At 40.8% G+C, this 24,913-nt stretch overlaps 1 protein-coding gene across 1 annotated transcript in view; it reads right to left on the bottom strand.

Moving 5' to 3' along the window:
* Nucleotides 1–1,386: 1,386 nt before the first annotated feature.
* Nucleotides 1,387–24,913, bottom strand: part of GAN (gigaxonin) — a 28,976-nt gene continuing 5,449 nt past the window's right edge. Inside the window, exons 2-11 of the mRNA XM_051629455.1 lie at nucleotides 16,514–16,628; nucleotides 15,315–15,665; nucleotides 14,357–14,574; nucleotides 13,310–13,431; nucleotides 12,721–12,833; nucleotides 11,562–11,711; nucleotides 11,135–11,271; nucleotides 10,503–10,631; nucleotides 4,302–4,411; nucleotides 1,387–3,527 (exon numbers count right to left, since the gene is read on the bottom strand). Coding sequence (XP_051485415.1) covers nucleotides 3,346–3,527; nucleotides 4,302–4,411; nucleotides 10,503–10,631; nucleotides 11,135–11,271; nucleotides 11,562–11,711; nucleotides 12,721–12,833; nucleotides 13,310–13,431; nucleotides 14,357–14,574; nucleotides 15,315–15,665; nucleotides 16,514–16,628 — 1,627 coding nt within the window. The 3' untranslated portion in view covers nucleotides 1,387–3,345. The remainder of the gene's footprint in view (nucleotides 3,528–4,301; nucleotides 4,412–10,502; nucleotides 10,632–11,134; nucleotides 11,272–11,561; nucleotides 11,712–12,720; nucleotides 12,834–13,309; nucleotides 13,432–14,356; nucleotides 14,575–15,314; nucleotides 15,666–16,513; nucleotides 16,629–24,913) is intronic.

Below are 24,913 nucleotides of genomic sequence, written 5' to 3' on the forward strand. Positions count from 1 at the left end.
AACAACTTGCATGTTATTGCATCCTGCACCTTGCGTGGCACACGCGTGTCACCCAAGCCCATGCAGGCTGTACAGCCACAGCATTTATGGAACCAACCAGAGAAACTGCAGTTAAAACAGGGAAAAATGCTCCCTGAACCCCCTCACTTTTGTGCTTGTGCATTTACCAAGTCATGCAGGCACCAGTTATATTGCAAAAAGGAAACCAGGCTGCCTGGCGCCCTCTGGAAGGGCAGGTGACAAAGCAAGCCGGGCGCTGCAGAAGCTTTGATGAAAAACCTCCTATTTTCAGCAAGAACTCTGCTTCAGAAGGCAGGCTGTGTGACAGGCAAGTTCTGTGCAGTCAAAAGCAAGAGAGATACAGCCTGCCCACAGTTATTAGTGAGCTGATTTTGTAAACTTGCCTTTGTTTTCAGATTCACTGCTATCCTTTTGTCTTATCTCATGTTAATTTGCCTTCAGTTTAAAGCTACAGAAAAACTCTCGACCAGGAACAGCTTGATACAGCGTTTTCCCAGTAACTAAAACTTCGGGAACAGTTGATAAAATACTAGAGGCCAGGCAAAAACAGGAGACTCTTCAGGACGCCTCCTTCTTAGGTTATAAAAACAGAAGGAATGAGAATGTGAAATCCAGCACTGACTCTCTAAGAACACGACCATCACACATAGCCAGGTAAGGAACGTGGTGCTCGGAAGCCAGCAGACTGCACAGACAGCTGCCTAGGAAAGTCACTGAGTCACCTGTGGGGGAACTGGCTGAATTTGAGTGCTGATTCATGAGCTGGAAGGAATTAAAGCTACTGTGCCAAGCAAGGACAACAAGTTTCTGAACTGCCAAACGACCTAAACCCCCTGGACCGCCAACAGAAAGTTCATGAGTTGCTTCCCATGTGGTTCAGCCCTCACACGCAGGGGGACACGGCCACCAGGCTTGGACTTCTTGGCCAAATCTCACCCAGAGCATTCGCAACACATTCCAATTACCAGCAGATTTGTTATGTTTAAAAATAAAATTTAAAAAAAAGTAAGAATACCTACTGTTAATCCTACTTGAAGCATAAACATTTGGTTCCATAACTTTAACTGCAAAATACTGCTAGAATAGATACGATTTGGATTCATTCTGTGCATTTATTACTTAGGTTTTCTGGATGCTGAATGCCCTCAAGTGGAGTGGGAAGCCACAGGGACTCAAGAGTTAGCAGCCTGCAAGATTCTGAATAACATTTTCAAAAGTTTTCTAAGCCACTTAGAAAACTGAGCTCAAGAGTGAAACAGATATTTAGGAACATTCATATTTTCTGAATATGGGGTCTTGGCACTTTGTCTAAGAAAGAAAATGGAACAATGGAAGATTTTCAAAAAAGGGAAGTTTTACAGGTAAACTAACAGCACTTGTTTTATTTCTTAAGACAGCCAAGGATGGAAATAGTGGTTCACATTTCTGAAGTAAAGCATTATATATAAATTTAAAATCTAAAGACATATATATATATACACACATACACCAAGTTTACTGCAATGCATAAATATATAAACTTTTTAACGTGCCAACTAATATAGGCCAGATATTTTATGTATATAGTTCAAGTTTTGCAGCACTTCAGCATTGTACAAAAGAAAAAAAATAAATAAATAATGGTCAATGGCTTGGCTGCTGCCCTCTTTGTTTTTGTTTTTTTTTCCCACCCCTTTGCTCAGAATCAGAACAATTCCAACCATACATCAGTGGTATGGAAGGTCTGAGCAAAAATAAGTTTCAGAATGTCTCTTCAAGGAATTTTTAGTGAAATATAATCATTTTGTACTAGTTAGGGATTGTATCTCAGTGTATCCAAGATGACTCAACAAAGATGACAAAGGTTTACACCAACACAACTGAGGGCAGAGTTTGGCTTGTCTGAGGTCCACAGTGTTGCAGAGTGGAAAGTCTTGTATGTAGTTATAATACTGGTTATACAAAGTCTCTTTTTCTGAAGGGCAGGAGGTCTTATTAATATTTCCATCTCTCTCATTTTATTCCTTTTAAATAAATACAGGTTACATCCCACCCATCACAACAATAATGAATTAAAAAACTGAGGTAAAAGTGTTCTACCAGCTGATCTTGACTATGAACAAAAGTCAATTAAGTATCACTACTGATGTGAACAAGACTTAATAAAAAATAAAATGCAAGATACTAAATTCTTCACTATAACCACAGCACAAAACCCAGCTTTCAAAGTCAGAGAGCAGTAAACAAGACTGTACCTTAGCACAGAAATCATTAGTAAACCAACTTGTGATCCCAATTTGAAGTTCTGTAAAATTTTTAACTTAATCCAAAAATCATGTTTTCTGCCAAACAAGTATGTCCTTGTCATCTTTCACCTTTGTTCCAACAGAGACAAAATGCATCTCTCTCTAATGCTCAGTCTTAAAAACCGTTCTTAGTTTGCAAGTGATCTGAAGTAAAAAGGAACACCACCCATTATCCTTGTCAACTTTAGTTGTCGTTTATCAAAAGCAGCAACCATCATTAACTATTCCAGACACCATTTCCCTTTTTTACTCCCAGGAAACAGCTCCAAAAAGCCCTCTCAGCAAAACATGCCACCCATCTGTACACCAGGTCCTCAGGCGACTCAAACGACAGCGTAGAAAACAGTTTACTTCTCTGTAGTACACTGTATCCATTTCAGATTAGTCCATTTTAAATATATTAAAAAGATTTGTAGGAATGAAAACATCGCAAATGAATGAAAAAAACCATATATACACACCTCCACCATTTTTAGGCACAGACCTTAACTTTTGAGGAAGGACTAGAAATAAAAGGTGCAACAACCAACTTCTCCTATGGCCTTTCGGTCAAACGACAAGTCTTTGCGGTACACCAGGGAGGTTGGTTTTCATACAGCTTCTGTAGATTGGAGCTATCTTGTCCAAGATAGCACATTTATTCTTATCGGTTCCCCTCAGGGGAAATGCATCTTAATTTTTTTTTTTTTTTTTCTTTTCCATAAACACCGCCAAAGGAACCAATTCCCACTGGTTTCAGATGCAACAAGCCTCCTTCACTAACACGGTTTAAACTCCAAATGGTTAAAACTGAAGGTGTTTCCTTGATTCCCCCTTTTGTGATCCCCCCCTCTCTTCTTTTTAATGTATACTGAAGTTATTTGTTCCCGAAACAAGAACTGAGACTCAAGCTTTTTAAGCGTTTAAAACAAAAACAGTTACCATACCAAAGCACAGCATACAGTGTTAAGTTTCAGCTGTAATTTCTCAGCTTTTCCTTTATATAGAGCTATATTATGGTGGGCTGCGCAGAGTTCTTCCAGTCTCCTCCACGGGCAGCTCAAGGAGAGGGCACCCGGATGCGGAACAATCCCTGCTGGAGCTGCAGCCGGAAGAGCTTGCAGTTGGCGATGCGCAGGGCGGCGCAGCCGGTGCGCCGCAGGTCCGACGGGAAGAGGGGCTTGGTGCGCTGCCAGGTCCCCGTGCTTCTTTTAAACTCTCTGACATAGTCATAATTTGTACCTGGAGCCACACGTGCACAAAAAGGAGAGGAAATGCTTTAAACACGTGGCAGCTGTCGCCACATTTAACTTCTGAGAAGGCAAGTATGGGAACAAGAGCATGCACGGACACAGCGACCCATTTCTGGATGCGGGGTTGGAATTACTGGCAAAAGGAAACGATGATGACATTCATCACCCACTTAAAGCCACCACATCTGGAATTTTTCTGCCCCATATTTTGTCAGGAGCCCTGTTGTACACTGGTACATGCACACAGGGCCATGAATGCATGTAGGTTTTCCAAAAGTTTTTTACAGTATGTGGCCAGATGTTGAAAACTGAGTATGGAGTATGCTTCTTAGTACACATTCATTCCATTGGGATTTAGAGCCAAGAGCCACTATCATCCACATGAACCACTGGGCAAAGTCCCCAGAATGTAGGACCCACCTGCTTACCGCTGCAAACATGGGTGAAACAACCTCAGGCACTAACATTTTTTCTTACATTTGGACAAATGCGGTAATGTGCTCTTAGTCTTTATCTCTTCCCATCTTCAAGCTGCTCTTCAACCAAATGCTTACAGCACTGGATTTGTTTCTGAGGAGCTCCAGTGTACAACACCAGCCTGAACATTTCTGTATGTCCAACATAATTCCCCTAAAGACAACAGTAACTCAACAGAACACAGTCCCAGCCTTCTATTCTAAAAAATAATCAGTCCCGTTAGTGCCCCATATTTAAGAGACTGAAAGAAGACAAACAACAAGAGGTTATCAGCTCTAATTCTGACCTGTATCGAGATCTCCAATCACATATATGCTGGCTCCAATGGGCACAGCTCCATACACAAAGGAAGAACTAGTTGGGATACACAGGTTCTGGTCATTTAGATAAATCCACCTGTAAAAATAATAATTAAAAAAAAAAAGTATGCAATTTTTATTGAGCACATGAAAAGAATTCCAGGTTCTTTTTGCAACTGCCATCTTGGAAGCAAAAGCAGAGAGGACAAGTAATTTGTTATGTAAAAACTGTTGGGAACAGTGTCTAGTTCAGGATAGCTTTGGCTTTCTGCAGCCAGGAAAAGCAATTGGTACTGCTGCTTGGGAAGCTCAGGATACTTTACCCTGAAGTTACTTTATTTCAGAATTGCTCCATTAATCTCTGTAATCTATCTGGAATAAAATCTTCTTGCATCCAACCAGTATGACCTTCTGGAAGAGCAGACATGTATCAGAGCCTCTTCCACAACAGCTATGCCAGTCAATTTTCCCCACAGAAAAAGATGTAGGCAGGAGGAGGAGATAACAAGCTGCTGTATAGCAAGGTCTTGTTACCAAGCAGTGCCTTCCCCAGGTAATTCCAACTACTTCAATGGCACTTGAGCGGTGACAGGAAATCCCCACTCCAGTAAGAAGAATGCAGCACTTGGAAATGCTTAACTTTAAACACAGGTTAGAAGACTAGAAATCAAAGTGGTAAAGGATTCTGGGAAAGAAATGTCCACTACCTGGAACTGGAACAGACCTTCCTGATCACCTCTCTTCCATCCCATTCTAGCTCCCACTATAATCTTACAAATGCCCTGTGTCCTGTCCTCACTTCAACACTACATCAGCCTGGTGTTTCTACCAACTGAAAAGCAGTTTTCCATGTCGAAGCCTTTGGAAACCAGGTACGCATGGACTCATCACCCATGTGGGACACAGGCTCATAAAGGTGTCCCATTTATCTAGAGTTGTCAGCATCCTCTCTGTGGCTCTGAAACTAATTTCTACAAAACGCTGTTGCACTTCTGCAGATGCCGTGACAGTTACTACTTACAGTCCCTGAAGGCACACAAATCAATGCTATTTTAGGTGACTGCTCCTCGATATTTTATTAAAGAATTTCTATATAACAGGAAAGTTTGAAAAAGCTTTGAAAAGCACTCCACGTATTTTCGTATCTGCTAATTTGAGGGAAAAGGTTAGGAAATAACCTCACGGACACTGCTGACCTTTAGAAATTCTGCATTATCTTAACCCATGATTCAGAAGTAAGCCTCTCTTCTGGCAGTGAAGGAAAAGGCTGCTACATATTCAATTATCTTGGAGAAACAGATCAATTTTTAAAGGCCAAATGAAAAGATTAGCTGTCTGCTATTTTGTCTGTGCTATACACTCAGGGCTTAAACACAAAAACCCCACAACAGTGTGGGACCCAGGCATTTTCATCTTGCACATCAAGAAAGGACAATATTAAGGTATCTGTAGTTGCTTGTGAAAATTAATTCTTAACCTTTCTCAAGACATACACTTTAAAAAACAGGACAACTTTTCAGGAATGCTTACAGCAGCTGCAGCAGTTAGAACTAGGAAGGAACAAAGACAGGAAGGGCAGAGGGTCACACTGCACCAGAATTTGAATAAGCTCCAGCTTAAAGTGGGTTGTGCCTGCTGTTTGAACAGCATGGAAAAAACACCGTGACAAGAAATTCACAATATCCAGGGATTTGAAAACACTCCTTGGAACATAACTCTTGCATACTTCCCTGGGATGGTTCTGCTCAAACCGAAGCTGAGGGCAGCAGGGCAGCAGGCCTGTACCTCTGCAACCACAGACAGAAGGGATTGCTCTGAAACTGAAATGTGCTCCCACTCAAATGGAAAAAAAAAATAAAAATGGGGGAAAGAAGCCTGACTTTGTTCTCCATCTTAAAGTGATAGAAACAAAAAAACCACCCACCAGATCCATACTGCTATAATTAGTAAGCAGGATGGTAAGTGCTTTATTTCCAAGTAGGAAGTAACAATAGATGTGATACAGAACCAACATATTCCAGACCTGGCACCTCAAGCTCACACCAGCTGTGAAGGGATGCCTACAAATACATTCAATCCCACCAGCTGTGAAGGGATGCCTAAAAATACATTAAAATCTCTTCCCTGTCCCCCTCACCTGACAGTGCTATCAGTCAGCCAGTTCATTTTCTCATTACATTTGCATAAACACTTTATTTTAATGAGACTCCAGCACACTAAATGGGAGAGAGAATCTTCCTAATCACACATACTTTGTGACAAGACTATTTGGTTCATTGCTCACACACTGCTGAAAGCATTTCCTTAGGATCACCATGTCGCAGCAGCAAAAAATAGTATTTTAAAGGGGTTTTCACCAAGTATTGCTTCTGAACAAGTATCTCTCCATTTTATTCCCCTCAAAACCTGCCAGTTTTGTTAATGCTTTTGAAGCAGGAGCTCATGACAAGAAGGAAGAAAGCCCATCTCACTTACAGACCAGCAGTGAAGGGCAGCAGTGGCCATACCCAAGGACAGAGCTCCACCAGCTGCTCTTGTGAGGAATCCTAAAGCACATTTGTGCTCTGTGAAGCATGTCCACATATCCACACTGGTTGGAACAAAACAGCAGCATGTACAGACATGATCCAATTCTCCACACACCTACGTGATCCTTCTACTTCTGGTAGAAGGAAAGATTGAGCCATCAAGGTCTTGGTTAAGATGTCCTGCTTTTTATGGAGCAGACCAATACTGGATCATTGAGCAAAGGATACCCTTACATCTCCATCTCCTACTCTCACATTTTTTTAAACCTATTTTAAGCTTGATCGATATTTTTAAAAACAGGATACAAGACACACAGCTCAATCTATAGCCTTTGGGAAAAAAATCTACATCCTGAAAAAACCTGCAGTCTGATGCAAACATTTTCTATCCTCAATTCACTTAAATTCACTCATGCACATGACTCTAAGGACAGGCTGACAAAGCATTTATTAATTGAAAAAATCAGTTACAGCAGCACTTCAAATATGATAATTATTTTCTACATTATCCTGTCCACATTTCATCTGTATGTTATTATACTGTCTCACTTCATTTATTTTATTACTTGTTTATACAGTATAGCTTAACAGCAGTCTCAATGTTTATGTTTTACTAGTGTGAAGACCTCAGCATATTCCTAGCCTTCAGAAAAGTCTGTGTCATGGTTAAGAGTAACAATTTTGGAAGACTGTGCACTGTGAGTTACTCTGGAGGAAGCTACTGTCAAAGTAAGTAGTATTAAACACGTTGAAGTTCAGTCCTTTAATGCAAGTCAAGCCAGAATTATACCGGTTTATATGAATTAGTATGTTTATATACTGATGTAAGTACATACTCAGACACTAAGGAAAACCCACAGCTCAGCTCCTCATGGACTCTGGATGCCTAGGATGATGCTACATCCTGTATTCCCAGGTAATGAGAGCTGAGGCATGCAAAAAATGCTGCAGATCACACCTGTGTGCATTGCTGCACGTACCTGTAAACCAACGTCTGATGGCTGAACTCACACTACCATAAATTCTTTCAATTCAAAAAGAAAGTGAACATGATGGAGTTCTGTACCTCCTTTAAAACAGCTGGAACAATCTGTAGCTCATTATGGAGTATGCAAAACCAATATGCAAACATTAAAAAAGCACTATGAATTTTGGTTAGAGACTGCTAGAATGTATAGATATCCCTTTTGACTCACTGCTGCTAAATGATCTTGCAAACACACTCTTCCTTTCTACAAATCTCTCTTAACCCTCCTGGACTTCTATCAGTAACACACACACACTGTCAGTGTGGTACTTCAGCTTTGACAGTTCCAGTATTCTCTTGTCACTGTAACTACAAAAAGATTACGAGCTGGGGAGTCTGAAGGTGCTTACATCCTTCACAATGACTTCCTGCAGTTGCTGGTTTGAAGGGGACTAATTACCTATATTTGTTTCAGAAACTGTTGCTGAGGAAGTAAATGCACTTACATATTATAAATTAACCACCCCTGCATAATGTTTAAGATGAAGACTCAGTCTTTGTACACACCACATGAACAATGCACTGTGTGTGGAACTGAGAGAGACACTGTCCACCAGTAGCAAAATCTATAGCATCACTTGTGCTTTACTCTCTATTTCTGCATCAGCCCAGGAAGTTATACCCTCGTGTTTTCCAAGGAGCCCACTTGCCTTCATTGGGCATTCATGTGATATTTGTGAAACACTATTATAATTTAATTATGATCATTTTCCAGATTCAATCTTACTTCAAAGAAGAGTATCAGACAACAAAGTATGTCATCTCAGGATCTGGCAGGCAGAAATACTGGCTAACTGCATTTTGAAGAGAAGTTCCTTTACGGTTACTCTCTCTCTTCTCCACACAGCCACAGCAGCTCAGGTCTCACAGTCACTGCCACAGCCACCCTGAAGGCATCCATCTATCCATCCATTCAACCCACCACCAGCACCCCAGAAACGTGGGGTAACTGTTGGGCGCCAGGGACTGAGTGCTAGAACATAGCACAGTAACACTGCACCCTCTTCTGGCCAGTGACACCCCCTCTGCCTGGGGGGCTGGAATCCTGGGCCTTTCAAACGGGACAGCACATCCCCCACCAGCAGCACTGGCTGCCCAAGCACTGGCCCTCATCCCAGTCTTCCTGGCCCCCCCTTTCCAAAGGAGGACACACAACCTGTGACCCAGCTGCAAGCCACCGGGCAAAGACTTACAAACCCACACATCAGAAGTACTGCCGGGCAGGCATTGGTGCTGCCGTCAGCAGGTGGCACCAAGGACTCACCTGCAGCACCCAGCCTGGAACCGCTCAGATTTTTCAAACTCCACCTGTTGAAAGCTCAGTCTGCACCGACCAGTGACACGGGTTTACTGTCACTGGTGGGGAACCACGAGCTATTACATACCACCTTTTGAAGAACAGAATGTTTCAGGCAAATCAACTAAAAATAGCAACTAAGAGGTAAGGGAGCACTTCTCCCAGAATTCTTTCACTTTCAAAGTCAAAGACCTCTTGCCAAAAAGGCAATCAGCTTTTAGCATTTCCCCACACCCCTACAGGGCTAGAAAAAGCTAAGAGTGTCAGTAGCAGTAACCTGTCTTATCTGTCTGCTTCCTATAACCATATTAAACAATGTTTTTTCTACAGCTTCATTTGATTATAACTAGTTTAGACACCACTTTGAACAACACAGAAGACCTCTTCATAAAGAAATTAAAGTTTCTTTGCATCCACATCTTGTAAGAAAATTGTATCATGAATTTACATCTACTATTCTATTTTTGTGTGCTTTTACACAGGTCAAAATCATAAATCAATCTTGATCTTGTAATACAGACATGTTTATCTCCTCCACTGTCAACAAGCCTTGAAACATCTGACCACAAAGACCTTTTTCAATTTAGTTTATAAAAAAGAGAATAATCTGATTTATAGTTATATGCAAGAAAAAACCCACAATGTCTACTGTAACATTTTGAATAGTTACCACATGTAATGAGATGGATTCCAATTCCAGAGCCAAGAGATAACAAATGAAGTCATCAGAAGCAGATTTAAAACAAATAAACAAAAGAAGAGCCAGGTACAGTGTGCTGAGGCTGGTGAATGGAGAGCACCCATAGTGTCTGTCTTTCCTATGGCAACAGCCTACATAGGTTCCAAAAGTTATCAGCTATAAATGCTCGAAACAAAAATGCATGAAATTTCTTATCTCTAGCTTAGGAATTCCCTAAGCTGCAAATCCCTGGAGATAGGACTGGACCATGGAGAAGTATCTCTGTACATACTTAAATTCCTCCATGGGCACTCAAAGGAAGCACACGTGGGGGGCAGCAGTACCCTGCCCTTGGGGAAACGGCAGAGTGCAGGGGAAGGACCAGGCAAACACCTGCACCATCAAGGTGTTTCTCCTCTTTAGGGGCACCCAAAAGTGACATGGGGGCCCTGGGTTTGAGCTTGGTATCTTAGAGGGACAAGCCACTGAAACAGATGGACCTTTGGTAACAGCCACATTGGATCATAAAAAGTAAAATGAGCAAGAGACACACAGGACACTGGTCTATTATGCTTTGAAGTGCTGGAGGAAGGGAGGGGGGACAGACAGGTGAGTGTGTAAGGCAGGTACGTTCTGTTTCTGCATGCAGGTAATTACCTCTTAAACTCATCATGATAAAATTCAGATTTGCATGTCACCATCTCACTGGCTTGACTGTCATCACGACTTCTGACCCCACCAAATACGTAAAGCTCAGAAGCAACTCCACAGGCCACTGCCCCAAATCTGAGAATCCAAATGAGAAAAAAAGAAGCCATATATGAAAACCATTTCAGAAATCCTTCTGAACTTGCTCCATTTTTTACACTTATTTTTATTTTTATACACAACCCCCCTTACATGTTCAACAAGATGAGTCATGAATATGAATCGTAAGCACCTAATTCAGACCATGTAAAAGAACAGAACAGCAAAGTATTTGAAGTACTGGAAAAAATTCTAAAGTTCCAATTAAACAACAATTTTTAGTTTTCATTTTGCATCAGGGAACTATTGCTTGTAACATCAGGAGCATATTTCTACAAAATTCACATTTATGCACTGGATGCTTCTCTTTACTCAGCCACACATTAACTACAGGCCACCATGACTCAGAAGGACATGGTGAAAATCACAGGGCCTCTGATAGACACCTCTGGGGATTCATCAGAGAAAGGACAACTTTCTCTCATCAGTGTTAAAAAAGGTACTGCACAGCAATCTAGCTCCCCCCTTCCATTTTCACTGACCTCCTCTCTTTCAGAGGACAGATTGCTGTCCACTGCTGAGTCCTCGGGTCATAACACTCAACAGACTCAAAGAGTTTTCCGTAGGAGCCTCCACCCATTGCATAGATTTTCTTCTTCATAGCTGCATAGCAGCCAATCTTGTGGAAAAAGAAAAAGTACATCTAAAATGACACACAAATGCACAGTATCGAGAGCTCAGAACTAACCCCGCACACGTATACACATAAGTATTTGGGCTGCCTGCACCACATGTCAAATAACACCATGCCCAAAACTTCTCAGCCACAGTTTTGTTTTGGTATATAAATAAAGAAGCTGCTCTCTCTTGTTTAATGTTGAGACTATTGGTTACAGCTTCTGCTTGAAGCAAAAAGTTGACATACAGTCATTAACTATTGAATGATACAACACAGGATACAGTTCTTACCTTTCTAACCATGGTCAAGTCAGGCTGCTTGGTCCAGGTCCGGCTATAAATATCATAGCTCTCCATAGAGATCAGCTCCCTCTCCCCGTCCTCACCTCCCAGAATATACAGAATTCCATCAATCTCTACCACACCAAAATTATGTCGTGCCTAAGGAATATCAATAAAGTCAACACTGTAAAACTTAACTGCCATGGAGAATACATCAATACAATCTGGTTTTCAGCACATCTGTCTGCAAAGCGATACTGACATGATGTCCAATGTTTTGGTTTAAATGGTGAAATCTTAAGCTCTAGAATAAGACTTAATTTCTTCAACTAAGCAAAACAAAGGGTATTGAAAAAAAAAAAAGAAAACAGAGTAGCAAAAGCATAAGAGACCACAGAGAAATGTGAGAGGAGAGCTTGGCTGTATTTCAGTTTCCATAGTGGTGGTCACCATGATGAACCTGTTGCTTTCAGGTCTCTACAGCAGCAAACTTGAACCCATGATCCATGAAAAGGCAGCTCATCTGATTTGTATGTAGGAGCACAGCTGCCCTCAGTCTTACAGTAAGAAGTTACTGCATTCCAACTACAAACGTGGCCAAAACTCCAGGTTTTTGCCAACCAGAGACTTTAATCCTGTGGCAAACAACCATTTCTCAATAAACACACTGTGCTTATTTAAGAAGATAAAAACACAGATATATTAAGGATATATGTTTACAAATAATCGACTGCTAGTTTTTGATGGAATGCAAATGTAAAGAAGGAAACATTAACTCAAACCAAATGAATATAAATGTGTCTCTGCAAGTCAAGGTCTGCATGTTGGCCAGTCCTCTGTCCATCTCTTTTTCTGCACAGTCCAGCTCCATATTAAGAGTTTTCTTGTGTACAACACAGAGGAAGCACGTGAATATTTTCAGAAAGCCAGTATATGCAGGATATTAAGTCTAGCTCTTCACTAGTAAGTTTCATTTTTTCCAGACTCAGAATTCATTATCAGACCACAAGTACAACAAGAGGATCTACACAGAAGGCAGTCTAGAGCACAGTTTTGAATGTGTAAGATGCAAGTGACTGGAGACTAAGAACAACATTTTGCAGAACAAAAAGAACATTTTGCCAAAGAAAAAAAAAATCTAATCCCACGAGTGAGATAGTGATCTTGCCTCATTCATTGGTGGTAAGGAACTCCATGAATTGGTATCTGGATCATATTTCTCTCCAGAGTTTAGCGTTCCCTTGTTTTCATCCTGACCACCAAGCACAAATAAAAATCCTTCTGTAAAACAAAATGTAATATGATCTTAAAAACAGGATTCACACCTGTGAGCAAGACAACACGACTGGTGAGCTGTATAATGGAATTCATTAAGAGATTCAGACCAGTCAGAGATCAGACTCTGGACTGGAGAAGGTAAAGCATGTCTTTATTAACCTGGACTCAAGTCTACCACTGCAGACAGTCTTCAAAATATTCAGTGATGCAGCAGCTAAAATTTACTTAAAACATTAAATACTCCTGGAGAGACAGATGTAGCAGATTCCCACAACATACTGAGGGAAAAGTAATATTAAGACACTCAGATGACAGGGATTTTCACAGAATAAAATAAGGTTTTGGGCAGACAAAGGGGAAGTATGAAATAACCCCAGTGCAGTCAATCTTTAAGAAAAAAAATCAACTGTATCTCAGATTTTTGAGGCACTGGTAAGTTTTCATAGTATTGACTTCACAAATACAGAGTTCCCCTTTACCTGCTGACAATACTCCATGATTGATCCTTGGAATACTCATAGGAGCAAGTTCAATCCAGAGCTGTCTATTGGGATCATAAAGAGGACACATGCACCGCATCACTGAGGTTGGTTTCCGTGATCTGAACACAGGGCAGGGAAGGAATAAACAAAAACAGAAAGACAAGACAGTTTTACGAGTTCACTGTTAACAACTTGTGTCTGAAACTTGCTTGTTCGTGATTTAATATATATTCATAAAGCATTTCCCTGACAAGGAGAGGAATCCCAAGAATTGGGAATGTGTAAATTTATTTTTTACAGACTGGAGACACAAAAAGCAGATACACTTAATTTGTACTGTATCTACCTGTGATATTTTTTTATGAAGGAACTTTGAACAAACTAAGAAGAACTGATAGAACTGATAGAGGGTATGTCTGAGTAAAGCAGTCCACTAACTATGTGAAAAATGTTATTTGAGCATTTTATGACATTTCTATAAAGTGCAAACATTGAAGTGCGGAACTTGTTTCAAAAAGGACAAAACCTCCCTTCTACTGCAAGGGGTACTCAAGAAAAGAAAGGGATCGTTGTGTGGAACAGGAATTTTCACCTGTCCCCTAAGATGCAACAATAATGACTTTTCTTCGGAACCCCAACTATTATAAACCAAACAGTTAGAGCACTTTTTTTTTTTTTTTTAAGACTTACATGGATGCTTTCCAGATAATTAAAGAAGTGTTTCTCCAATGTTCTGTGCTTATTCTGAGTAAAGTCTATTTGGTTTACAAAAAACAAAACCCTTACTGGACAAACAACATGTCCTACTCTAAGTCAACTACACACTGAATGTCAGAAAACTATCACAAAATAACTATTTATTGCTGAATCACTCACAAAGCCATTTAGGTGTGTGTGACCAACTTGAAAACAAACCCAAATGACCAACTAATAGGCACAGTAGGTGCACGTATTCTCTCCACGCTGTGTTTTCAGACATGCCACAAATACCAGACACTTGCATTTCCCTAACTGTGATGAGCTGCAGTGCCACCTGATACTCACACTCGTTCCTCTCCACCAACAGTCACTATGCACTCGGAGTAGCCCCGGGGCTTGAAGGAGGCCAGCATGGCCTCTCCCTGCTGCGGCGGCGTCAGGGGGATGTTGTTGCATTCTTTGACGATCTCCCGTACCAGTGGCTCACTCATCATCTGCTCACGTAAATAGGCTGAATCCAAGCCTGAAACCCAGACTGCTGACATGACATCCTTCATGTGAACCTACAGAAGGAGAGAAATGCCAGAAAATCCACCAAACTTTCACACGGCAGGGGTAAGGCACTCGTATGGACAGATGCTTCTGTATTTATCATCATAGAATCATATCATAGAATGGTTTGGGTTGGAAGGAATTTTGAAGCTCATCTAGTTCCAACCCCCCTTGCATGGGCAGGGACACTTCGACCAGGTTGCTCAGAGCCCCATCCAACCTGCCCTTGAACACTTCCAGGGATGGGGCTTCCACAACTTCCCTGGGCAACCCGTTCCAGTGTCTCACCACCCTCACATAAAGCATTTCTTTCTAATGTCTAACCTAAGACTTAAGTTTTTTATAAACTTCAGAGTATTTTTGGTATTTGGAAGCAGTAACAAAATCTACAGCACAATGTTATTAAGAAAATGCCTCAACATTATTAAGAAAACGCCTCAAGTCTTCAAAGTTTCATTACAAACATGTTACTTTGTTCTCTCTCTACAAAAACAAGACTGTATCATCAAATACCAAAGAGGTACTTTTTCTTAATGCCCATTAAATAATAAAGACAGCAGATGATACATCATAAACACAGTTTTCACCCTTTTGCTGCAATAGCACTGTCTGCATTTCAGATAAAATTCAAGATTCGTGAAAGTGTAAGATTAGCCCTAGGATAAACATATCTCTGGTTTAAGTCCCACTGATTAGAATAAACACACCGATTTGGGCCCCATTCACAACACAAACATTTGGATGTCCTGACCTTTCTCGATTCTGAATCATGAGAAATCCACCTAATCACCGCTTCAAAGACGTATCTTTCGTTTCCAACATTGAGCTTTTCCATCGACAGCACTTCTTTCAGTTTTTGAGGAGTCAGTTCCAAGAATTCCTCTGTGCTGCTGACATCTCGAAAATGAGTTTCCAGATACTCTGAGGCAAGGTAGTGAACATGATGCAAACAATAGTGCAGTGCAAAGTCCCGAATACCAATACAGTTTTCAGCAGCTATGCAACCTTCTAAAAACTCACAGCAGAGAGTTTTTAAGTCTGTAAGCAGCAGGAGATCAGCTGCCTGTACCACATCTTGGATAGTTTCTTCATTTAGCCTGATCTGCAAGAATTAATTTACAAGTTATAGCTACTATCACTCATTTGTTTCATGACATGTCCGCATTCATTACACTCATTCTCAGGGGCTGAAAACTGGAGTATTAATGCCAGTGTAAACATTATGAGAAACTGATATGACTACTGAATGTTTCTAAATTAACACAGGGGATGGAAAGACATTTCCTTGGCAGAAGGTGTCAAGCAGAATTTTGCACCTGAAGTAACCATAAAACTGCTCATCTGATCTGGCAACCTAAAATTAATTTTGCTGCAATAAATAAATTTTAAATGCATGTCCAGAAGATAATTTCAAGCCACACCTGCCTTTTCTCTTTCTGCTGAAAGTTACAACTCATTCAGCAATCTCAGTTTGGTTCTGGATAAACTGGACACACTGACTCTAATTCCTGCTAAGGCTGCTGGCACAATGATCCGAAGGGGCACATTGTCAGCAACACAGGGTGGGAGAGGTGGGCACAGGGCTCAGCAAGGAGGGTCTTGATGGACCATCACGTTCAGTGATGGGGTCTCAATCTCTGTCAAACCAGTTCTCTTTAACAGCTCCATTGACTGCATGTTTTAAAGCAGGTTACTGAAGGGAGCCACAAATTTTAATAGAAGCACTTGACTCTTTTAGGGTCCTCCCCCAGTGCATGAGAAGACAACTCCTGCAGGGCCTATTGCCTCTGCTTCACGTGCACAGCCCCAGTGTGATGTATGGCTTTGTGGAAGTGCCATCACAAAGCTTTAAAACTCAACAGGTTAATTCATCAGGGTAGCAGTGTTAAAGCCCAGGTTATTTTGCCAAACAGTTCAATTTCCCTGTAGTGTTTTTTTTTAATTCCATACCTGCCCACTGAAGATGTAATCTAGTATCTCTTTCATGATATCAACAGATATCCCTTCAAGTTCAATCTTGTAGGTTGAGCCATCATCCTTTGGAGGATTATAATTCAATTTTGTTCTAAAAAGGAGAAAAGAAAAAAAAAAGCTCTCACAACTGGGCATTGCTTTATCTCAGTTTTTTTAAGAAACAGATGCAAGCTATGGACCACTGCAGCTGTAGCAGACATGTTAAACCCTTACAATATGATGACAAAATTGCCTTTCTTTGGATTAGCATGAAAAGGATGCATATATGGTCTCTAATATTGCTTATCACATTTCCAAACTGAACAAATATGTTAGCCTTGCAAACTACCCATGGCATCAAAGAGGAAAAGTAATTTTTTTCCCAGCTCATTCATTACAAGCATTCAAAAATTTCACTCAAACTCAGAACAGCAGCTCTGCTGATAGATGAAACAAGAATTTGCTTTGATAAAATTGGAAAAAACCCAAAAAGAAAACAAAAACACACTTCACCAAGAAAAAATCATTACAGTGAGCAGATGTGATCAGAATATATACTGGCAGCACAAATATTTGGATTGCATTACCATTTTGTCTAGTTTATGATGTTATCAGCCTAATGCTATGCCTGGCTATAACCAAACTGTTTGCTCACAGGAGTAGGAAACAGCCCATGTGCTGCTCAGCTGAGCTTTAAATACTCATCTACATCAGTGAACACTTCACTTATGAGCAATTTCTTTTAAAAATACCAGGAACAGTTAGATGTGCCTTTGAACAGAACAGAGGGGGACTGGGGAAAAAGAGGAGGAAATCATAATTATTAGTAATAGTAATACAGCAGACAGCTTTGCTTTCCATCATCTGTTAGTGCAAACACTTTCTCCAGGAAAGACAACTTTAGACATTCAAGAGGGAGCAGTGTCCACCAGTCCAATTAACTCAGTCACAGGAGCTGAAAAGTCCCTTTGAACATCTTTCTTCCATGCTTTAGGCCACAAAGAGCACATTATATGAAGACCAGAAAACTTGTTCTCCTACCTCTGGTATATACAGCTATCTACATCTGTATCACAGTGCATTAAAATAAAAGCCTTAAAAACATATTTGTATTCATTTGAATATATTCTTAGATACAGTTTCTTAACGTGTTATGGCTTTGCTATGCTGGAAGTGTCCAGTTTGTCACCTCCTTCCACTACTCACACTCATACTAGCAAGCACATTAATACGACTTAGCTAAGAGCAGATTCTGCTTCAGTTACTCATACCAGAACGAATCTGTTTCTTGAAAAATAAGATATGACTCACACCAAATAATATCCCAGCCTATAAGGGGCTATTTTAAAATGTGAATAAGGATGGTAATTTTAGGCTGGAAGTCATATTTGTGGTCTTGTGTTCACGTTGCTTTTCTGTGCTGTGAGAGACCCAGGAACAGCCAGGGAGGTAACACAGCTCTGATGCACACGAACGACTGTACGAGGTCTGAAGCTAAGCTGCTGCATTCTGTGTTTGTACAGCACCTAACACAAGCTATAACACAAATAACAACAACAATGTCATACAGATTAGGAAATTGCTCATTTCCTAACACTTGGAAGGAGATTAGAAAAACTAAGCCTGTTGTCTAAACAGTCCGTGTGACTTACAACACAGCACGTGCTGCAGGGGCAGACACTGATTTGCAACTTGTCAGCTGAAAATTTCTGAACTAAATACACAGCTGAAGAAATCCTGTGCGTTGTGCATCTCAACTGACACCACCCTCACCCACGTGGAACGGGCATTTTTCATGCCCACAACTGCAAATGAATGAAAGAGCATTTACACACAGAGTAACACACGTTTGCAACTCTAACCCAAGGCTTCTTTACACACGTTTTCAAGCCTATCCAAACCGCCTCGATTTTAATTATGACGACTATGCTGGAGTTTTGAGTTTCTCAGTTTGTAATGAAAGCTGCATCTTGTTTCCTGAGATGAAACAGTTTCATTTCAATTTAACATAAAACGTATCAAGGTTTGCAGCATTTGGTTTCCTACACCAGAAAAGAGAGGCAGTCAGATGCTACCTGTATCTCACACTTAGAAGGTGTCTATGAGCAGCTGGCATGGTCAAATACACAGCAGGATCTATGTAGAACCTGGGTAGTCCAACATATTGTGGGGTTACCACAGATGCAAGACAAACAGTAAACATGTCGCATACCAGCACTAATGGGGAGATTATGGAAAAGACTAGTGCTACTTATCACTAACTTTCATCTTAGCATCACCTGTACACACCCAAGCTAAATCACCTCTTGCGGACTTTACACCGACACCTCCTAGTAACAAGAAAGTGTTGTTCAGAGATTTTTGGGCCTTATCAGGCTAGCTGTTCTAATTACTGTGTATTTTTATAGGCATCAACAGTTGTTAAGTTGAAAAGAAACAAACCAACCACTGATGCAAGCTGAAAACACAAACTCAAAGTAGAAAAATAACCTTGAGAACAAACAGATTGATTTAAAAGTTATAGATACTCATACATGGGCAAATATTCACCTTATGCAAATGCATCCCAGTTCAGACTAAGCTTTGTTCATGTCATCTGTCCTGAGAAGCAGTAGCTATCCATCTGTCACATAACTGTAATTTGTTAGTTCATAAACTACTAGGTTATTTATTTTGGTACAAGTATTTCTGAGCCATGACAAGAGAACCATTCCCAAACAGCAGCTGGAGCTACTCCTTGTCACTCACGTCAAGTACTGCAGGATGGCTACTGCCTGTTGAGAAGAGGGGAGGAAAAAAACCATGCAAGGACGTACTACAACCAGGTTTGGGGCTGGAAAGTTGAAGTTAGAAATTTTTGAGTCTAATGTCGAAAGAAAGCTGAAAGAGGAGAAAGAAGTAGGTGTGTAAGCGGGGGGGGAGGGAAGAAGGAGCCACACCTCCTCTTGCACCACCCAGCATCAGCTGCTTCCTGCACCGCACCTCGCCGGCAACCAAGGTCTGGGCACCCTTGTCACAACACAAGCAACAGGCAGAATGAGAACGTTTCAAAACATGTTTGTTCCCACATCAGAAAAACAGAGCAGACACCACGTTGTGAAACACTTCACCCTGGTCCTCCATCAAATTTCATTTTAGAAAAAGTTTCTAGCTATGCTTAAGCAGAGGTTTTCCACCCTGTCAGTATCCCAGGAAGGAGGGATGCTTGCTTTCCACCACACTTCCCTGGGGTGATTTATCCAACCTATGATTTGTGTGGCAGAAAGCTGAATGGCAACCAGCAACTGAGGCTCAGGAATGTGCCCAGCTCCAGTGCTGCTGCTCCTAACACATGCATACGAAAGCTTCCTACTCTGAGTAACATTTCTAATTACTTTAAAAGCACTCCAAGCTGCCAAACCACAGCAGAAAAGGCTGCCTCAATCTTCCTTAACTCAGATGAAAGACCAGAACATCAAGATTTAGAAGGAAATAAAACCCCCACAGCCAACCAGAAAACCCCTTAGCTGGGGGCAGAGGACAGCTGAGAGGCATTCAGAGCTGGGGGAAGAAAACAAAGCAACTTCTTCGTCCTGTTTTCTTAACTAATTTAATTTTGAGCACCTTCACTTCATACATGTTTTAAAAGGAAATTTTCAATTTTTTAATTAAGAAGATCATCATCAAGTTGATATTACTACCAGTAACATAAATAATGTTCTGTAAATGTTTAACATTCAACCCAACTTCTTGTACCTGGTCAGGAAAACTGTTCGTCACCCGTTAACAACTTGAGCAAATGGCGTAAGAACAACTGGGTTGATGTTGTGTTTTGATGTTGTGTGTCTGTGTGACAAATTTAGAATCTGCTTTTCCACATCACTTAAGGAATACAATCCTAATGAGTCATCTCAAATGACAATACATAAGGCAGAATAAGGAAAAAAAATCCAAAACCTCTTTTGTATATGTAAGCACAATGTAAGTAAAGTAAATCGTTAAAATGAAAACAAGGGCTTATGAACAAATGTTGGTATCGCTAGAAGTCAAAATTTACATCTAATGGCATAAAACAGATTTGAGCAATTAAAAAAAAAAAACCAACCAACAGCCCAACAGACTGTCCACAGTGCTTGTTAAAATGAAGATGGATCTTCCAACTTAACTCTCATTTTAAAAGAAGAAAACAAAGAAAAACATGTAGTCATCCTTCCAACCTTACAGAGCAGTCCATGTGACAGCACTGCTGGGACAGTTAAGATGCATGAGGAGCACATTGAGAAAGGGTCCACGTGTCTGCAAACTTGTTTTTCTTACATTTATTTTGCTATTGACAGTTTACAAGAGAGGGAATAATTATTTAAAAACAACCCACCACCCAACCAAACAAAACAAAATTAAAACCAAAACAAGTGGTTCAGCCACTACCCATAAAGCTTGCTTTCCTGAGTGAGATATATATGTGGGAATACTTTTATCTTGAAAACCTCTGCCTTATTTGTGAAGGATTATGAAAAGATAACCCACATATTTCTACAATGGTAACCTAAGTTTATGAAGAGAACAACAGTGTAACTCTTGAAATGCTTTAATCCTTAGAGGGCTGATGTGTTGGTACCTAAACAGGTAAAGAAAACATCTGTCTGCAAAGATTGCACCTTTTTAAGTGAGAATGCTCTGGACCACATTCACCTCAAGCAAGTTTATCATATTTACAGTAAATAACGATCAAAAAAATATGGGAAACAAAAGACAGATGCTTTGTTTTTGACACTTTGCAGCATAAAACTTTTCCCTGCTCTGATACCACCACACTGCCAACACCGCAGCTCGCTGAGCTGCTGACACAGCTGTGGAGGGGTGTCAGGAACCAAACTGCAGGAGATGGGGAAACACTGCTCTTTGTGAAAGGTCCCGTCCTTCCAAATTAATGGTTTTGCCCCAGATTAACCATAAGAGCTAGTCTACACAAGCTCTACTAGAATTGCCACACTAGCAAACTTTAGTATTAGCGTAACAAAGCCAATCATCCAAACCAAAGAGTAATAAAACTGGGTTTTGATGATCTATCCTTTACTGGCACCAGGGTTTTGGCCTTCTCCAGAGAGCATAAGCATTTTAAAATGAAGTTATACCTCCAACAAACGTTTCCAGCAAAGACACGCACCAAACCTAAAACATGCCCACAGAGATGACTCAGTCCCAAAAATGACAAGCAAGTACTTTCAGATTTTGCCTTGGTAAGGAGAAAACTTAAAACATTCTGCTTTTGATGCAAACGTAAGGTCAATTTAGTCTCCTCTTGGTCTGGGATTCCTTATGTAGGTTTGAGTCTTTTGAGTACAAGCTTTCCACATTTAGTCTAATCAAGTCCTACATAAAATACATCATTTTAATGGTGAAGATTTTTCCTTTGTCTGCCTGTACCCCCACATCATTTTCTCCCATGAAAGATGGTCTTTCTGCATGCAAGAAACCTTAATAATCACATTATTAAACAGGGCAGACACAAAACCATGATGCAGCAGTTCACTCCACCCTCTGCCATCCTCCAAAAAGATATTTTACAACCAAATCAGAAGGTTTTCTTTGAGGTCGCACCCTGGCCTTTAGCAGCACACATAAAAGAGCCTCCACCACACCCTGCAAAAGGTGCCAGCTCTCAGAGGATTTTGGCTATGCCTCTCGTGTCTCTCTCTTCTTAAGATTATCTGTAACTGCAACTTCAGGTCTCAGGGCAAAGTAGTCCACCTAACAGCTCAGCAAAAAAAACCTGCAGAAGTTGCTTTGCTTGGTTGAAGAGAAACAATGACTAGGAAAAACTTTCTAGTAGATTAAAAAAATGAAGTGAAAGTAAGGCAAAAATGTAAGCCTTTCCCTCCCTTCCCTTTGAGAACAATGCGATTCCTCAGTGGCAGCACCGGGGATGTGTACAGGCCTCACAGGCTTCGCTCAGTGAGGAGCTTGTTTACCCTGAAAAACTGAAGCTACTCTGACTACACTGAGCTCATCCAGAGCTAGACTGTAATCTGTATTGGAAATCTACCCTCAACCAGCAGGTCTTGCCCTAACACGTGGGTTAGCCCCAAGTAGACAGAACACGTGACAAACGCAGTCCCCAGAACAGCCTCTCCGAGCTTCTCAGCAGCAGGAAGCACCTACCAGTTCACTGTACTTCGGAGGTTTTTTTTTGCCAACTTGGAGAACAACCAACCAGCTGTACTACCTGAGCTTACAAACAAGTCAATCACAAGCAATGCAGACAAACTGGCACCCATGGCTTGTGCCATGCACCTCGTACACGGCACAAAGTGCAGCTTGGCCTCAGCTCTGCCTGTCGCCAAGTAGACCTGATTCAGCAGTCACTGTTCAGCTCTTCTCATACAAAGCACAGAACAGTTATGTTCTTGGATTAGAAATATCTGCCATGGGATTTAGAGGTGGGTTTGGGATTTTTTTTCCTTTCTTGGTTTTTAAAAGGTAGGAAAAAAGATCTAAACCCTGTTCCTCAACTGGCAGCGGGACAGCTCACGTGGAGCGCTCATCAAAGCATCTTTTTAAGTAACTAAATCTGTGTCATAAACATGTCATTTTTGTGCTACACACAACACAAGCTGACTCACTAAATAGACAATTCATGAGATTTCCAGCCCACATGAGATGAAAATTTAGTCTTCTACTAAGCAGCAGATTTAGACCAATTAGATAGCAGGTTGCAACTAGGACTTCCTCAGAAAAGCAACAGAAGACACTTCAGGAATACAGCTTTAAACCAAGAAATTAAGTGTAACTTACTTGAAAATGCATCTTCTTTCAAATTAACTCAGGTTTTAAGCTTGTTATAAACGCTTTTTTCAGAAGGAACAAATACAGTACCCTATCCATTCTGCTAAACTTACTATTAAATACATTTAAGAAATGCAATGCTGTGTAGTGTCTCTAATAATCCAAACATTCCTTTGACTTACTAAAATCTTATTTGGAAAACACCAATGAGCCTGCTGAGAAAACTTGGTTTAATTAGGCTTTTATTCCTCACTTACCCTTATAGGACATGGGAGACACAAGCATAAGCCAGAGAAAGATTTTCACAATCACTGCGAAGTATGAAGTTGAATGGACAATATTACAAGTGCATGAGCAGCACTGTGGGACAGCTAGAAGATGTGACAAGCACTGTTTTTCTTCGGGAATCCAATGGAAAAAGGCACCAGAAATCCAGACACACTGAAAGCTGGAAAATGGAAATCTGCAAGACTACCAACAAAAGTGATGACACAGACAAGAGGAAGCAGAAACCAGGAGCATGAGTTTCACCAGCACAAGAAGGAAAACCCAAGTCTGCAATCCAGAGCACTAACCACGTCCATGGACAATAACAAAGAGCTGTACTAGGCAGCTTAAAGAAGTTCAGGAGACATAAACCAACATGCCTGAGGACATAAACCAGCCACTAACTACATGGTGTTAAGAATGTACTTCCTTGACAGGCAACAAGAAATGTTGGCACGGTCCATAACAGTGATTTTTGTTTTCTTGGAAATATTAAGCAGTGGCATAGATACAATATGGGAGAAAAACAGACTGGAGACTGCCCTGTGTTAGGTAACACTGGTACTCAGGACAGAGAGAAACTCTGTACAATATATGAAATAAGAGGGCTGAAAAGCCAGTGAAGAAACAAATGCTTTAGAACCACTTTTCATATTTTGTCAGTTCACACAGGAGGTAGTCCTTTTGTAACTGCAGCTGAGACCAATGCAAATAAAACAGGCCCAAAGAAAAAACCAAAACCAAAACAAAAATACAACCAAAACCAAAAACACAAATCAAAAAGTCCAGACTCATCAACTCCAGATCTTTCGCCAGCCACGAGCTCCTTCAGAACAGCCTTGCTCCAGCCATGAAATACGTTTCATAATGCAAGAAAAATTATGGATTAAAAAGATTACTGTAATAATAAAACTTTTGCAAAACAAGACAATTAATGCAGGTGTAAAGGCAACCTAGAGTACAAATTACCCAGACATCCTAAGCAGCTCCAACCTGCCACACCTCCTTCCACCCCAACTCGCCTCTTATATCAGGCACACAGATGAAGTGTGTGTCTCCAGATACAAAGAAATGCCAAGAAAATTAATCTCAAGTTCTCCTGAATAAACAAGATGCTCTGATTGCCAGTTCCTCCTTTGCTTGACAGGTAGGAGCAGCCCAACTGTATTTTCTTACTATACTGAGCTGGGTCTTACTGCTTCCTCCCTTCAGGCCATCTTTAGGGGCTTGTCGGAGCACGAACAGAATTAACTCCCCATTCAAGCTTCGTATAGTGATTTTTATATCTCTTTTTAAACCCTAAGCTTTCAACATAACTTTATCACTGTTGCACCTGAACTACGTATCCAAACATAACATACACTT

This window comes from Apus apus, chromosome 11 (genome assembly GCF_020740795.1).
Source record: "Apus apus isolate bApuApu2 chromosome 11, bApuApu2.pri.cur, whole genome shotgun sequence".
In the NCBI taxonomy this organism is placed as follows: Eukaryota; Metazoa; Chordata; class Aves; order Apodiformes; family Apodidae; genus Apus; species Apus apus.